Here is a 17,553-nt window from a genome sequence, read left to right as displayed (position 1 = left end):
TTCTGTACAAATATCCAGCCTTGTGACAGTGGACTGATACGCTGCCATTGCACTATTTGGAGGGTCATTTTATTGTTTGACCTTCTGTAGAGTGTAATTTTTTTTGCTTCCCATTCTTAATGCGCGATGCTACCTTGCTGTATATTTTTATTCAATTTTGGTTATAGACATGCCGACGATATTCCTCAGATAATGAAGCCGTCCATGCCCGCATGCAGTAAGACCTGGACAACATCCAGGCTTGGGCTGATAAGTGGCAAGTGACAATCGCGCCACACGTAAGAACATAAGAAATAGGAGCAGGAGTAGGCCGTTCAATGAGATCATGGCTGATCTTCTGCCTCAACTCCATTCACCGGCCCTATCGCCATATCCCTTGATGCCCTTACTAGTCAGAAATCTATCGACTTCTGTTTTGAATATACCCAATGACTGAGCCTCCACAGCCCTCTGGGGTAGAGAATTCCACAGATTCACCACCCTCTGTGTGAAGAAATTTCTTCTCATCTCCGTCCTGAATGGCCTACCCTTCATCTTGAGGCTGTGGCCCCTGGTTCTAGACTCCCCAGCTAAGGGAAACATTCTCCCAGCATCCAGCCTATCAAGCCCTGTGATAATTTTGTATGCTTCAATGAGATCCCCTCTCATTCTTCTGAATTCAAGAGAATACAGGCCTAGTTTACTCAATCTCTTCTCATACGACAGTCCCGCCATCCCAGGAATCAATCTCGTGAACCTTCGTTGCACTCCCTCTATCGCAAGTATATCCTTTCTTAGGTAAAGAGACCAAAATTGTACATAGTACTCCAGGTGTGGTCTCACCAAGGCCCTATATAATTGGAGTAAGACTTCTTTACTCCTGTACTCAAATCCTCTTGTAATGAAGGCCAGCCTTCCTAATGGCTTGCTGCACCTGCACATTCACTTTCAGTGACTCATGTACAAGGACACCCAGGTACCTTTGAGCATCTGCATTCCCCAATCTTTCACCATTTAGGAAATACTCTGCCTTTCTGTTTTTTCTACCAAAGTGAATAACTTCACATTGATATAGATTGTGACTAGCTGGGGCCCAAGCACCGATCCTTGTGGTACCCCACTAGTCCCAGCCTGCCATCCTGAAAAAGACCCATTTATCCCTACTCTTTGTTTTCTGTCTGTTAACCAATTCTCAATCCATGCTAGTATATTACCCCCAATTCCATGTGCCCTAATTTTGTTCACCAACCTCTTGTGTGGGACCTTATCGAGGCCTTCTGAAAATCCAGATACACCACATCTACCGGTTCCCCTTTGTCTACTCCACTAGTTACATCCTCAAAGAACTCCAATAGGTTTGTCAAACAGGATTTGCCTTTCATAAATCTATGTTGACTCCACCCAATCTTACTATTAGTTTCTAAGTGCCCAGTTATTGCATCCTTTATAATAGATTCCAGCATTTTCCCAACTACTGATGTGAGGCTAACAGGTCTGTAGTTCCCCGTTTTCTCTCTCCCTCCTTTCTTAAATAGCAGGGGTTACGTTTGCTATCCTCCAATCTGCAGGAACCGTTCCAGAATCTATAGAATTTTAGAAGATGACAACCAATGCGTCCACTATTCCAATGGCCACCTCTTTCAAAACACTAGGATGTAGGTCATCCGGTCCTTGGGATTTATCGACTTTTAGTCCCATTAATTTTGCTAGTACTGTTTTTTTTACTAATAATTTCTTTGAGTTCCTCATTCTCGTAACACCCTTGGTTTTCTCATATTTCTGGGAGGTTTTTTGTGTCTTCCTCCATGAAGACAGAAACAAAGTATTTATTTAATTACATAGAAACCATCGAAGATAGGAGCAGGAGTAGGCCATTCGGCCCCTCGAGCCTGCTCCACCATTCAGTGAGATCATGGCTGATCATCTAAACTCAGTACCCTGTCCCCCTGCCTTCTCCCCATATCCCTTTAGCCTTAAGAAATATATCTAATTCCTTCTTGAATATATTGAATGAATTGGCCTCAACTGCCTTCTGCGGTAGAGAATTCCACAGGTTCACCACTCTCTGGGTGAAGAAATTCCTCCTCATCTCTGTCCTAAATGGCTTACCCCTTATCTTTAGACTGTGACCCCTGGTTCTGGACTCCCCAGCCATCGGGAACATCCTTCCTGCATCTAGTCTGTCTAGTCCTGTTAGAATTTTATAAGTTTCAATGAGATCCCCTCTCATTCTTCCAAACTCCAGCGAGTATAAGCCCAATCGACTCAATCTCTCCTCATATGTCATTCCTGCCATCCCAGGTATCAGCCTGGTGAATCTTCGCTGCACTCCCTCCATGGTGAGAACATCCTTCCTCAGATAAGGCGACCAAAACTGCACACAATACTCAAGGTGTGGTCTCACCAAGGCCCTGTACAACTGCAGCAAGACATCCTTGTTCCTGTACTCAAATCCTCTCGCTATGTAGGCCAAAACACTGGGATGTAGGTCATCCGGTCCTTGGGATTTATCGACTTTTAGTCCCATTAATTTTGCTAGTGCTGTTTTTCTCTGCCATTTCCTCATTCCCCATTATAAATTCTCCTGTCTCTGACTGTAAAGGACCTACATTTACCTTCGCCAGTCTTTTCCTTTTCACATACCTATAGAAGCTTTTACAATCCGTTTTTATATTTTTCGCTAGTTTGTGCTCCTATTCCATTTTCCCTTTCTTTATCAGTTTCTTGGTCCCCCTTTGCTGATTTCTAAAAAGATTCCAATCCTCAGGCTGACTACTTTTTCTGGCAACTTTATAAGCTTCCTCCTTTGACTTAATAGTAGCTTTAATTTCTTTCGTTAGCCATGGTTGGATCACTTTTCCTTTTGGGTTTTTATGCCCTAGAGGAATATATGTTTGTTGCAAATTATGCATTAAGTATCAGTCAGTGATCATCTCCAACGGGAGAGAGTCTAACCACCTCCCCAATGACTTTACCATCGTCAAATCCCCCACCATCAACATCCGGGCGGGGGCGGGGGGGGGTCACCATTGACCAGAAACTTAACTGGACCAGCCGCACAATTACAGTGGCTGCAAGAGCAGGTCAGAGGCTGGGTATTCTGTGGCAGGTGACTCACCTCCTGACTCATCAAAGCCCTTCCACTATGTACAAGGCTCAAGTCAGGAGTGTGATGGAATACTCCCCATTTGCCTGGATGAGTGCAGCTCCAACAACACTGAAGAAGTTCGACACCATTCAGGGCAAAGCCGCCCGCTTGATCGGCACCCCATGCACCACCTTAAACATTCACTCCCTCCACCACCGGCGTACCGTGGCGGCAGTGTGTACCATCTACAAGATGCACTGCAGCAACTCGCCAAGGCTTCTTCGGCAGCACCTCCCAAACCTGCAACCTCTACCACCTAGATCAGCAGGCACATGGGAACACCACCACCTCCAAGTTCCCCACCATCCTGACTTGGAACTATATTGGCCGTTCCTTCATCGTTGCTGAATCAAAATCCTGGAACTCCCTCCCTAACCACTGTGCGAGCACCGTCACCACACGGACTGCAGCGGTTCAAGAAGGCAGCTCACCACCACCACCACCTCAAGGGGCAACTAGGGATGGGCAGTAAATGCCGGCCTTGCCAGCGACGCCCACATCCCGCGAATGAATACATTAAAAAAAATCCGTGTGTTGTAGTTAAATGAGCCGATTGATATCATAGACACATACGATGATGAGCAATTTTATTTTCTAAAAGGCTTTTTTTCTTCTTTGTTTCTCTCCTGCAGCTGCTCACTCTGGCTGTGTTATGTGGTTTTCCAGACTTTGAGAATCTTACCATGTAATGTTCCTGTTAAGCTGCGTGGCCGCACAGCGGTCTGAAGGTCCCGCGCAGGCCGCTTGCCAGTTCTGTAATGGAAAAGCTGCGCGTGGGCGGAAAGTTGAATGGGCCACGCAGCCCGTTAAAGGGGCCGCACACCCAAAGAATGAATTAGAGGGAACATTGCTACCATGTCCAAGTGAGCACTCCTCATATGAGTTGGCTACTGGATATAGGAGACAACACAGCGATGGCCTGATCCTCTCCTCGTCTGTCTGCTTGCTCTTTCCAGCAGGATCCACTGGACAGTGTGATCAGCAGTGGCAACTTGGGCTGAATTTATTTATTTGTTGCCCTAAGCCTAGCCCAGGGGCGTGGAGGCAAATTGCAGAACCCCTACTGAGATCCATTAACTCTGCGTGTAGCAGAAATCGAAAGTGGGACACCGACGATTGCTTTCACCAGTTAGACTATAGCAGGAGCTAATAATGAGCCCGCTGATGATTCAGTAAACTTCTGGTCTTTCAATCTCAATCCCGGAAAGTGTACAGCATGTAGAGTTGAGCTGTTTTTATATTGTGTTGAGCGTATACCCTTGGTAAACACCTAACATTTATCTGAGGCTGAACCACACTATTCGCAACCTTGTTGTCATATTTGACCCTGAAATGAGCTTCTGACAACATATCTGCGGCATAACTAAGACTGCCTATTTCCCCCTCCGTCACATCGCCCGTTTCCGCCCTTGCCTCAGCTCAGCTTCTGCTGAAACCCTCATCCATACCTTTTGTTACCTCCAGACATGGCTATTCCAACGCACTCCTGGCCGCCTCCCACATTCTCCCCTCCGTAAACTTGAGGTCATCCAAAACTCTGCTGCCCGTGTCCTAACTCGCACCAAGTTCCATTCACCCATCACCCCCTGTGCTCGCTGACCTACATTGGCTCCCGGTTAAGCAACACCTCGATTTCAGAATTCTCATCCTTGTTTTTGAATCCCTCCATGGCCTCGCCCCTCCCTATCTCTGTGACCTCCTCCAGCCCCACAACCCTCCGAGATATCTGCAATCTTCCAATTCTGGCCTGTTGTGCATCCCCGATTTTAATCGCTCCACCATTGGTGGCCGTGCCTTCAGCTGCCTGGGCCCTGAAATTCTCTCCCTAAACCTCTCCGCCTCTCTCTCTCTTTCCTCCTTTAGGATGCTCCTTAAAGCCTACCTCTTTGACCAAGCTTTTGATCATCTGCCCTAATTTCTCCTTGTATGGCTCGGTGTCAAATTTTTTGTCTTATAATATTCCTGTGAAGCGCTTTGGGATGTTTTACTATGTTAAAGGCGCTATATAAATACTAGTTGTTGTTGTTGTGGAATCGATGACGAAGTCCAACACCGCCTTCAGTGTGCCAGTGCAGCCTTCGGTCGCCTGAGGAAGAGAGTGTTTGAAGACCAGGACCTCAAACCCGGCACTAAGCTCATGGTCTACAGAGCAGTAGTGATACCTGCCCTGCTGTATGCCTCAGAGACATGGACCATGTACAGCAGGCACCTCAAAGCACTGGAGAGGTACCACCAACGCTGCCTCCGCAAGATCCTGCAAATCCATTGGCAGGATAGGCGCACCAACGTCAGTGTTCTTGCTCAGGCCAACATCCCCAGCATCGAAGCTTTGACCGCGCTCGATCAGCTCCGATGGACGGGCCACATCGTCCGCATGCCCAATACGAGACTCCCAAAACAAGCGCTCTACTCAGAGCTCCGACATGGCAAGAGAGCCCCAGGTGGGCAGAGGAAACGCTTCAAGGACACCCTCAAAGCCTCCTTGAAAAAGTGTAACATCCCCACCGACACCTGGGAATCCCTGGCCCAAGACCGCACAAAGTGGAGGAGAAGCATCCGGGAAGGCGCCAAACACCTCGAGTCTCTTCACCGGGAGCAAGCGGAAGCCAAGCGCAAACAGCGGAAGGAGCGCACGTCAACCCAAGCACCCCACCCACCCGCCCCTTCAACCACCGTCTGCCCCACCTGTGACAGAGACTGTAGGTCACGCATTGGACTCATCAGTCACCTGAGAACACATTTTTAATGTGGAAGTGAGTCATCCTCGGTTCCGAGGGACTGCTTAAGAAGAATGGAATCGGTAAAAGGCCAATCTTGGCAAATCCATTCCGGCAAGCTTACTGCTGGTTTGCAGCCAGCTGTGCCGACACCTAGATATCGCAGTGGCAGGGGTCTTATCACAACGTGAAAGCAGCTCCACTCTCGCTCTTCTCCATGCTTGTAAGTATACATTGTAGATATATTGCCTTCTACCAAGTCCAAAACCAGGCTGGTGAAAGGTAGGGGCATGTTTGCTTTGTTGTTGATCAAAATTAATTGTCTACCTTAATAATTAATGCCATGGGTAAGTGCAAGAAATGGCTTTCATTTTGGAAACTAGCCTGTGTCCAGTTTGCATTTTAGAAAATGTCTGTACTATGCGATTTAAAACTGGGTCAGTAGTGCACATAGCGAGTGCTGGGTACGCGGCATGGACAGAATGATATTCAGACTAAAGGGGGCTACCAACCATAGAGCACATATACCAGAAACGCTGTTTACGGAGGTCACGGTCCATCATCAAAGACCCTACCCACCCCAGCCACAGTCTGTTCGCCCTCCTGCCATCTGGGAGACGCTACAGATGCATTCGCACCCGTACGACCAGATTTAGGAACAGCTTCTTTCCCAGGGCTGTCATCCTACTGAACTCCACAAATAAACTCTAAAGCCTGCACATCTGCCAATGCACTTTATTATGTTTATGTTAATGTATTACAAGCCAAATGTATGTTGAATGTTTAAATGTCTTAATCTAAATGTACACTCTCGGGAGCCGCAAGCCTACATTTCGTTGTACTGCACTTGTGCACTAACAATGACAATAAAAGTTGATTTGATTTGATTTGATTTGAAATGTGCAAACCAATTACGTGGCTTTAAAAGTTTGTGGAATATTGGGTGTGAGTGAGTTATTCGCGTAACTACAATTCTCCTCGATCTTGTACGTTCGTCCATGAAACCCCGCGTCCGAACGAATCTCCCCTGCCCCCGTCCCAACTCTCGTGTGAGTATCCTCCAATTGCGCTTGTTGGGGGTGGGAGGGGGGCGGTTGTCTCAAAATTGCGTCCAGATTTTCAGGCACAGCAGGAAACAAAAAATAATTTTTCTGGTCGCTTTAATTACAATTTTTTGAGCGTTTATTTAAAAAAAAATCCTCACTGAGACCTGCTCTGTATTTACTGTTTCTTTGAAAGCATTTTCATGGCAAAGTATAAGTCACGTTAAAAATTGAAGAGCTATCCCGATTTCAGCTTCTTACAAAGTCTCTGCCTGATGTGCATGACTGATGGTGAAATGAGGTGAAACTTTTCATTTTAAGACTCGAAAGAAGAGTCTTATGTTCTTAGACTGTGACCCCTGGTTCTGGACTCCCCCGCCATCGGGAACATCCTTCCTGCATCTAGTCTGTCTAGTCCTGTTAGAATTTTATAAGTTTCAATGAGATCCCCTCTCATTCTTCTAAACTCCAGCGAGTATAAGCCCAATCGACCCAATCTCTCCTCATACATCATTCCTGCCATCCCAGGTATCAGTCTGGTGAATCTTCGCTGCACTCACTCCATGGCAAGAACATCCTTCCTCAGATATAGCGCCTTTCACGACCACCGGACATCTCAAAGCACTTTATAGCCAATGAAGTACTTTTTGAAGTGGAGTCACTGTTGAAATGTGGGAAACGCGGCAGCCAAATTGTGCACAGCAAGCTCCCACAAACAGCAATGTTATAATGACCAGATAATCTGTTTTTGTTATGTTGATTGAGGGAGAAGTGTTGGCCAGGATACCGGGGAGAACTCCCCTACTCTTCTTCAAAATAATGCCGTGGGATCTTTTACGTCCACCTGAGACAGCAGGTTTAACGTCTCATCCAAAAGATGGCACCTCCGACAGTACAGCACTCCGTCAGCACTGCACTGGAGTGTCAGCCATATATATATTAATCTATAGAGAAAGATTTACAAATGACATTAGGGGAAGCTTTTCCTCCCATGTTAGAATGCTGGAGGAAGGGGCTGCAACACTGAAGCCCCCAGGAAACTCCTGGAAGGACAGCGGATTGTTGTGACCAGAACAATAACATTGCTGATGCTGGTAATTCGCTCCTTGCATTGACCACACAATGGGGAAAGTTCAGCCCCGGTGTCTGTCTGTGAGGCGCTGCAGGCTGAAAGAGAAAGCGAGAGCGGTGCTGCCCATCCCATCCAGGGTGCCCAGTGGCAAAGCTGGCCCTTGCAGCAAGGCAGCGGAAGAGTTAATGACGTTGCCAAGTTGCAGTGCGCTCTCTGGCGCTGTACACAGAGGGATTAACCTTACAGGGTCCTGCTGCATGTTAGAACATGCCAGCTACCAACCAGAGAGCCTGTGCTCCCGGGGAAGGTGGAGCCGAGCCCAGCCTCGTCCTCCCCCCTCTCTGATTGACGGGACAATAGTTCACATGACAGCCTCTCTCTGAAGGTCACAAATAAAAGCTTCCTACAGAATCTGGCTCCTAAGTTCCTGCCGAAATGGCCGCCACAGTCTCAACTGGCTTTTGAACGATTGTGTTTTTTTTTAAGAAAAAGAGAATCAGATTTTTTTTTTTGCTTTAATTTTTCTCCTTTTTGTTTGTGCCTCGAATGCCTCAACTCGCTGGATCCTTGCACTGCTGCACTTTATGAGGTTTGTGGTTGATTCCTGTTTTTCTGTGGGCTGGGTTTTTTTTAAAAAAATTCCCCCCCTCCTCTCCTCCAACACTGTTTAGTCTGTCTTTGCTGCAAACAGCCACAGGGTTGGAACCTAGGGCCTGCTTTTCAAAAGGCCACAGCCATTTTATGGAGACGGGTGGGAGGGGGAAGATAAAGATGGTGGCTTTAAACTTTAAAAGATGCGATTCCTTTTACAAACAAAAAAAGTCACCAAGGTTGCAAAGATTTTTGCGACAAAAAAAAAACCCAACAGCCGCTGCTGCAAATTAGCTGAGCCATTTTTCATTGTGATTTTCAAAAAAAGTGCCGAGTGGCATCAAGTTCTTTCAAAGCCAGTTTGCGGTTTGACTAATTCTTGAATTAGATGGTGAGACAGCAAAGGGGAGGATTGTTCTCGCACACAGGTCATTTGGGCCACCGACACAGAGGTTCCTTTTGGAAGGACGTTTTCTCGCCCATTGGGTTTCATCCGTAAACTGCCGAGTAACTGGTTAAACTTATTTATAGCACTGCGGGGAAGCCTGGCTGATTTATCATTGCCAGGGGCTCGTTGGAATTCGACGTTGCAAAAAGCTGTCAACAGCTAGAATGCTTTCGATTTTAAATTTATTTTATTTTGCGCCGTCACATTTGCTGAACAGAGTGGAGCATCCATGCTGCAGTTTTTGCGAATTTTTGTTTTGTTGCAAGCTGTTTGGCCAGATACCGGGTGCAGGAACTGCTTGTGTGTGTTTCACCGGCCAGCTCCCCGTGAAAGCCCCCCAGAGCTGTGAACACGGTCGGTAAACACACTCTCTCTCAATTCTTTGTGCAAAAAAAAATAATGAAGTGCATCGTGAAGTTTTATCTTCTTGTGACTGCTGCGCCATAAGGCTCCCTCCGAGGTTTGTGTGCTCCCCGTCGTCGGTTTTCTAAGTCCTGCCACATCGTGCGATATCTTGTGGTTTTTTTTGGTATGTTGTGTTGCTTTGCTTACCGTCTGGGGTTGGTTGGGAGGGGGGGGTAGTTACACTGCTGGTGGCCTGATGGATAAAAGCAGTTGTCTTGCGATCGAGAGGTCATGAGTTCACGTATGTGGGTCTACCAGGCCCACTTTAATCTGCCCGCCCTTTCGTCTCTTTAGCCAGTAGTTGGTCAGGAACGGTTGCAATAATGGAGAGAGTGACTTGATGTGGAGTGGGGGGGGGGGAGAGAGAGAAAAAGTCTCCCCATTGCAGGGCCTCTGCTTTACAAGTATGGGCGATCAGAGTGGAATTTGTCATCTTGGAGCAATGTTCATCATCCTGCCTTGTAGCAGAATGTGTGTTTTTTGTTGTTGAAAAGAATATGAGAATAGTTTTGCAGTGCTGCCCTTCACCCAGGGATCGGGGCTGGAGGGTGGGGATGAAGGGGGATTAATTCCAGACTAGATATTTCTTGAGAATCCCAATATTCAGGGTCAAAACCTAGTACAGGTTGCCAACAGAAGTGAAAGATGACTCAGTTTGTTCACAAATGCTCAGCTTTGTTAATATCAGTAGACTGTATATAAAATGGAATACCGTGTACTGTATTTTTCAAACAGAATCCTGTGAGATAGATCTAGCATTTTTTTGAGGTGGGTGTGTGTGATGAGGTTGAAATGACTGGTTGACAGGTGTTTATAGGAAATGTTAGACCCAAGTCACGGTTATGTACTTAACTTTTTACAGGGCTGCAGTAATCTTCTGGTTTTCAAATCAAATTGTTGCATGGGCAGAGTCCTGAATTTGCAGTGAGTGTTTCTAATTGTGGGTTGCACGTTCCTGGAAACAAAACCAGGGACTCTCAACTCAGATACTGTGGGTTTGAACCCTGACTGAGACCCGTGCTGCACCCTGCTTGGTTTTGGTTACCCTGTTTAAGGAAGCACTGCACCCCCCCAAAGTTATATGGCGATTTGGACCTGAACTCTAATCTCTGAATCGAAGTGTGTTGAAGCCGATTTCTCCTTTGTGAAGGGGCGTCAGTCTTGATGTGGCCAATTTTCATGTGCTTTGTTGCCCCTCTCTAAGTCGAACCCGCACCCTAGGCCACAGGTTACCTGGCTCTACACTACCTGACCCTCATTGCTGCCACCGTTTCAGTAAGTTGGTTTGTATGGATGTAGGGAGAGCAAATGCATCTATGCATAGTGAGAAAAAGGGGCCCGAAACCGCACTGTTGTGGAGGCGGCCTGCTGGAACCATCTCTGAAACCAAGCCTGTTCTACTGACGCATTAAGTTGCAGAGCCTTGGCGTAGTCATGGGGTAAACGGGCCAGGATAGCACTCCATCCCAAGAGATTGAGGGGAAGGGAATGGATGACCAGCTTCACTTGGCGTTACTGGGTCATGTTGTGAGGTGCCCTTGGCACACACCAACCTGCCCTTTGGGCTCGAGGAGTAAATGTAACATCGGGAAGCAGTTCAGAGGAGCTAAAAGGCTGGACAAGGGAGTGATTGGCCTTTAATCTGTTTAGTGCTGTATACAGCTGCACATCTGTTAGGCATTCGGTTTTTAAAAGATCTGGTGGCTTTGAGTTTAAGCATTTGCAACCTGGAGTGGAGGTTGAGATTGCCTTGAGCAAAAGAATACCCTTTTGGATGAAAACACTCATCAGTGTTGTGTGATCACAGCAGAAATTAATAACAGGCTGAAGTTTATTTCTGTGCAATTTTTCCAAACTGGAATATACATGTATAGGTGCGGTGTGTTAACTGCAGATTGGGTGTCGTAGGTGAGCACACTGCTTGCACCTCTGGGACCTGTGTGTGAATTTAGCCCAGACAGAAGGGATGGCAGTCTCTTCCTCTTCCTGTTGATGATGAGGGACCTGAGTGAGATGAGTGTGGCCAGTCTTGACCCAGTTCCTTGTGGTTGTGGGCCCACAGCATAAAACTACTCTGAAATTTGCACAGGTGGGCAGCTTTGTCCAGAGAAGCTGTAATGGTGTGGAGATGCAAGTGAAACCGTGGGATGAGGGAGCTTGGGAAGTTCGGGTTAAGAGCATCAGCAAAGAATAAGGGAGCTGACACCTCGCCTGGGTGGCAAAGGAGAAGATTAGCCTTTCCTCAGCTGGCCATCCTTGCCTAGATCAGCATAACTTTCAAATTATTTTAATGTGTTATAAATATATAATCAATAGATATCAGTGACCCGATAAAGAATTGTGTAGGGTTGTGCCAAATGATCATTTGGGAATCTAAAATTCTATCAATATGATAAAATGATGAGAAAAGCTTTTAATTTTTATATTCCCTTCCTGCTAAGTGGAGACTCTCTTTGCCCCAGCTTAGTCATACTTTGGCTTGCAGCTTGTGCAGACCTAGCCAAATGGTCTACACCCGCCCAGCCAGTCTCCATTGGCCAGCTTTCGAGACACCTGCACCGTTGCCACCTATATATTGGTAGATATTCTAGTAGCTTTGTGTAAGGGCAGTGCCCGTATCACTCGGACACGACTGCTTTGATGGGCAAGTGGGTTGCAAGTTAACAATTTCCCACCCCACACAGTTTTCTCTCCCCTCTTTAGGGTAGTGACTTGATTCCAGGAGTGTTTATCGTACTTGTCCTGAGTCGTTCTTCACGTGTGAGCTGAGGCAGTGCACCGACGGACATCGCGGCTGAACCCAGTCCTGCACTGTCCAGAGACGTGCACTTCAACCACCAGATAGTGATCAGCAGCAGGCATTGGGGCTTGTTTCTCTCCCTGCCCCTTGCCAGGGATTACTGAGGCTGATTCTTGCCCTGGCTCAGGTCAGTGGTCAAAGCTGGAACCACACCAGCATTTGCTCACTGGACCATTGAGGGAGCCATTACAGCATCTGTGGTTATCTCTGCCTCTTCATAGAATCATACAGCACAGAAGGAGGTCATTCAGTCCATCGTGCCTGTGCCAGCTCTTTGAAAGAGCTATCCAATTAGTTCCACTCTCCCCATCTCTTTCCCAATAGCCCTTCCAAGTATTCATCCAATTGCCTTTTGAAAGTTACCATTGAATCTGCTTCCACTGCCCTTTCAGGCAGCGCATTCCAGATCACAACAACTCGCTGCGTAAAAAGAAAATTCTCCTCATCTCCCTTCATTTTCAATTCCTTCTGGCCTCCTTGCCCACCTTGGGTACGCTGCGTTTACTTCTGTACAACTGTGCTCCTCTTCGGGTGAATCGCAAGTTCTGCTAAGTAAGCAACTTCAAAATCAAGTGTTTTCCTGGCACTGCACCTTGCCATTACTGACTGCCTCAATTGAATCTTTCAGGGGTGTTCACTTACCAAAAATGATGATCCTTAGTTTGGGGTCCAAAAGTTTAACCTCATAGCCTAAATTATTGAGCAGACACAATGGGACCACAACTGTGAATGGATGTTCATTGTAACAGCCTTTATGATAAAACTGATTACCGGCCAACAAAGGCATAGGAGCAAGTGATTGCTCATTTATAATTGCTTTCTGATATCTTTCTCGAGGAAGGATGGTTTTAACAGTAGTGTAGTTTTGATTGGTTCCCTGCGCACATTGGTTCTGTATTGCACCTTAAGCTCCCTTGCTGTGGCAGGTACAACAGTATCACTGCACAAGTCCCCTTCCCTCCCATCAGTGGCAGCAACTTTTTTTTAAAAAGCAGTGCTTTTTATTCCTTACTTTGTGTTAATCTTTGAAGCTCATTTAATTGATACTGTATTGCAAATTGACTCTAGCAGAAAAGTTAGCGACTGAACAGCTTGGGGTTGTGTTCTGGAGTTGAGACGTCACAGTAGAGTGTGGATTGTAAACAGCAACAGCACAGGAGAGTCTCTGTGATGGCAGTCCTGCTGAAAAGTCAGCTGGGAGCACCCAATCACTTGCCTTGGCCCAGGATTCTGTCTGGGTGTAGACCTTGCTTCACCATTTGAGTACCTTGCGCTCATCAGTGATTTTCTGAACCTCCCTCTCTCACTCCTCCTTAAGGCGCTGTTCTTTTCCCTCCGTCCTCAGTGTGTTGAAATTGAGACGGTTCATACTGGATCGCATTCTCATTCTTATCTAAAAAACTGTGGCACTCACTCCTCGCTTCCCTCAGCACTGCTCTCCCCTGCGACCTATTGCAGGCTTTAAAACCCAGGCCTTGTGTCCCCGGCCTTGTTTTTTTTTTACTATTTCCAGCGCTTGTGATTTCTCAGTAATACTTCAAAAGAAAAAGTATATTAGCTGAGCATTTAATTTGTAATTGATTCCAGTCATCCCTCAACTGAGTTATTCCGCAAATCCTGAAATTGAAGGAATCCGAAGCGGGGAACTGGATGTGTCTGCCCAACTGAAACGGGCAAAATTTCCTTCATGGGCCGACAGTTCTAGCTGCTGCGTGTCCTCTGAGACAGGTGAAATATGGAGATAGAACCACTGGCATTCGTTTAAATACATGCTGTGAGAAGGTACCGAGGATAATTGATACTGCAAGTACTGGGGGCGTGTAGTCAGTACCCAACTGAACCCCATTGCTGAGATTCTTTCGATTTTATTTTATTCTATAATGTAAACAGTACAAGACCCACCGATACTTGACAGCAGAGAGGTTGATTCAAACACAGACTGTATTTAATTGCAGCCGGTATGATTTTGAAAGGTAAAGGCACTAAAGCCTCGATTTTTTTTCTCCCTCCCCCTTTCACCGCAGGCATTTTTAAAAAAAATCATCGTGTGTTTCTTTGAGAATGGGAGTGCTGTGCATTTCCTCGCATGCTGTGCTTCCTGGCTGTAACATTTTTTTTTACATTAATCAAGTGTTGCAGATGTTTTAGAACCTGGACAACGGGAGGGGGTGCGTAGCGCTGATCGTGAAAAGAGACAGCTGACAGGAACAGAGCATACGGGGAATAAATGAAAATGATCGTATTGAAGTGAGAGGCAGACGCATGCATATTTTGAAAAGTTTGACATAGGCCCGATTAATACTTGGAAGGGGGAGGGTGTTGATGATGATTGCAAACTCTTTTTAGCTAATCTGAAATTCTGTGATTGGATGAGAATTTTGCTTGAGACCTCAGTTGGGGAAGAAAGGGGGGGGTGGGGGGGGGGGAGAGGGGGTGGAAATCAGCTACGGTTCCTGCCTCAAACCCCAGTGGCTCCTGCTGCACTGTGTGCGCACATACATAAGAAATAGGAGCAGGAGTCGGCCATTCGGCCCCTCGAGCCTGCTCCGCCATTCAATAAGATCATGGCTGATCTGATCTTGGCCTCAACTCCACTTCCCTGCCCGCTCCCCATAACCCTTGATTCCCCAGTTTTTCAAAAACATGCTGGGTGAGAATAGGATTGAACTTGGCTCTGATTTCCTCCACACTTAAAGCAGGCTCCTGCTACTCTCCATCTAGTTTCGCAGCTTGGCCAAGGTAGCAGAGGGTGGCTGATGCCTATGGAACTGTGTCTCAGCGAGGCGCAGCATCTTGCGCCCTGAAGGTGGCGAGACATATTGAGAGAGTGGTTAGCAAAGCATATGGGATCTTGGGCTTCATAAATAGAGGTATTGAGTACAAAAGTAGAGAAGTTATGCTGAACCTTTATAAAGCGCTGGTGAGGCCACAACTGGAGTATTGCGTCCAGTTCTGGTCACCACACTTTAGGAAGGATGTGAAGGCCCTTGAGAGGGTGCAGAGGAGATTTACCAGAATGGTTCCGGGGATGGGGGATCTTAGCTACAAGGACAGGTTGGAGAAGCTGGATTTGTTTTCATTAGAGCAAAGGAGGCTGAGGGGTGATTTGATAGAGGTGTACAAGATTATGACGGGTTTGGATAGGCTAGACGGGGAAAGGCTGCTCCCACTAGTTGATGGTACAAGGACTAGGGGACACAGATTTAAGGTTTTGGGCAAGAGATACAGGGGGGATGTGAGGAAAAACTTTTTTACGCAGCGAGTGGTGAGGACCTGGAACTCGCTGCCGACGGAAGTGGTGGAAGCGGAGACACTCAATGTTTTGAAGGGGAGACTGGATAGGCACTTGAGGGAAATAAACTTGCAGGGCTACGGGGATAGAGCGGGGGAATGGGACTGACTGGATTGCTCTACAGAGGGCCGGCACGGACTCGATGGGCCGAATGGCCTCCTTCTGTGCTGTTATGACTCTGAGGGGGGCAATCGGCACCAAAAAATGATGCTCAGGTTGCCGGTATGCCTGTCTCGAGTGTTATGAATGATGGATATTGCTGAAACCCTGGGACTTATCTAGGCTGCCATGTACCCACTGTATAGCTTTTGCATGCCTGAAATTGTTTTAAATGGGTCACTAAGCAAGCATCTGATATGCATATATTTCTGCCACTCACCACAATGTAGTCGCTTGCCTTTGTATTTTCTAGCTATGTCCTCCTATTTGAGCTGACGCAGCGTTTTGTCTCTCCCTGATCGGCCATATCTGCTCCCTGCCATTTTACACTGAACCTCGGCTGATTTGCTTGTTTGCACATCTCTGAGTGGGTGCGGGAGAGCTGGGAATTGCTAGACTGTGTGCAGCAGCGCCGTGCAGATCCAGCATTAAAAGAAGGTGGGTAAAATGCAGAGCTGGCTTAGTGCAGCGACTACGCCGTTGCAAAGGAGCAGGGTGAAGCCGGGAGCTGGCTGGTGTCCAGGTACGTTGCTCCGAGGGAGAGGGGGTAGTTGGACTGCTGCTGGGTGAAAGCACATCTTAAAGGAGGAGTGGAGGCTGGCGTGGCTGCATCAGTCTGAGACTGGCTACGAACTAACGAGGTGGAGGCTGCTGCTTTGTTTAGCTGGAAAAAATGGCAAGGGTTTTCTAAATGGCTTCACAGAGGAAATAATGTGAAAAAGCCAAGAATAGGTTGTTTCCACTAGCTACAGAATGTGATACACAGCGCAAACTAAACAGGAGCGAAAGGAAAGAGAATCTTGAGGAGAGATGGGAAGTAAAAAAGAGATGATCTTTAAAGTGAAAGGGATTGGAAAAGAGGAATGACTCTCTTTCCCCAAATGTAATATTTTTTGGAGGTGGGGTGCACTGAGCCGAGATATCCTCTGCGGGAGCCTGACTGTCTGCAATAATTCTACATTACAGTGGCATTGATTAACGAGTTGATAAATATGATAGCATAGGTTCAGCGACAGAGCTGCAGTTTTAGGAAGGGATGTCATTCCTTTTTGAACAATGTAAAGTAAAAGTCTAGCATTGTACTGTGCGTTAGCTACTTAACATTTCCTGTTTCTGCTGCACTGTGGTTTTTGAAGGACATTGAACTGATCTGGATGTTGCAGTTGAAGTTTCGGTTTGTTGCTGATCTTCCAGAAGTGGGTTTTGATGAAAATGGGACAAGATCACAGGTGCCCTGGATCAGCCACATGCACCCACCAGCAATGTTTCCTTTAGCGCTCCAGGGAACCTGCGCAGCCGGCTTGCAACTTTTCAATGCAAAAACCACACCGTGCCAAAAAAACTGACAGGGAACACTGCCCACCAGCAGTGTAAACATTGCACTAGTCTGCTGAGATTTGTACCCCTACTAATCGCCACAGGGTGAGATTTTTGTCCCATTTTTGGAGCCTTGTCTAGATTGGGGTGGTCAGGGTCAGTTTCATATCTCGGAACCAACACCGCAGACCTGTTGCGAGCTGCAGCAAAGTCACCAGATGAGACGAGAGTTCTGTTTTTATTTGTTCTGACACTTGTTGCCCTGAGGCATTAAGAATAAATGGGGCAGTGTGGGACTGGAGTCACTGGTAGGACCAGTCCAGTAGGAGTGGCAGCTTCCCTTCCCTGGCGGCCATTAATAAACCAGTCGGGGGTTTTACGGCAACCCTGTAACTTGTGTTTTTTTTCCAGAGCTAGTGCACAAAATATCAGAGTTATTGAACTCCGTTTCACAACTTGGGATTGAAACTCATGACCCCTGGGTTGCTAGTTCAGTACCGTACTCTAGACTGCCATACCTGCTGGTCAAAAGTCTACTATATGATAAACAGGAGAAAGGTATTAGCAAGTACCACCGCTCTT

The 17,553-nt window shown here is 46.8% G+C and overlaps 1 protein-coding gene across 11 annotated transcripts in view; it reads left to right on the top strand.

Annotated features, from left to right (window-relative positions):
- Positions 1–17,553, top strand: part of LOC147099635 (trinucleotide repeat-containing gene 6B protein-like) — a 199,804-nt gene that overhangs the window by 78,888 nt on the left and 103,363 nt on the right. The window contains exon 1 of one of the 11 annotated variants that reach the window (XM_085969904.1): positions 8,264–8,548. The exons of 8 other annotated variants lie outside the window; for them this stretch is intronic. In XM_085969904.1, the coding sequence (XP_085826030.1) occupies positions 8,544–8,548 (5 nt within the window). In that variant the 5' untranslated portion in view covers positions 8,264–8,543. Of the gene's footprint in view, positions 1–8,263; positions 8,549–9,125; positions 9,459–9,508; positions 9,528–17,553 lie in introns of those variants that run through there. 2 more of the 11 variants (XM_085969905.1, XM_085969907.1) reach the window with 2 other exon arrangements.

Source organism: Somniosus microcephalus, chromosome 28 (genome assembly GCF_052327205.1).
Source record: "Somniosus microcephalus isolate GS21.2 chromosome 28, FLI_Smic_1.0, whole genome shotgun sequence".
Lineage (NCBI taxonomy): Eukaryota > Metazoa > Chordata > Chondrichthyes > Squaliformes > Somniosidae > Somniosus > Somniosus microcephalus.
Note: the sequence above shows the minus strand (reverse complement) of the source record. Positions and strands in the feature narration are given on the sequence as shown.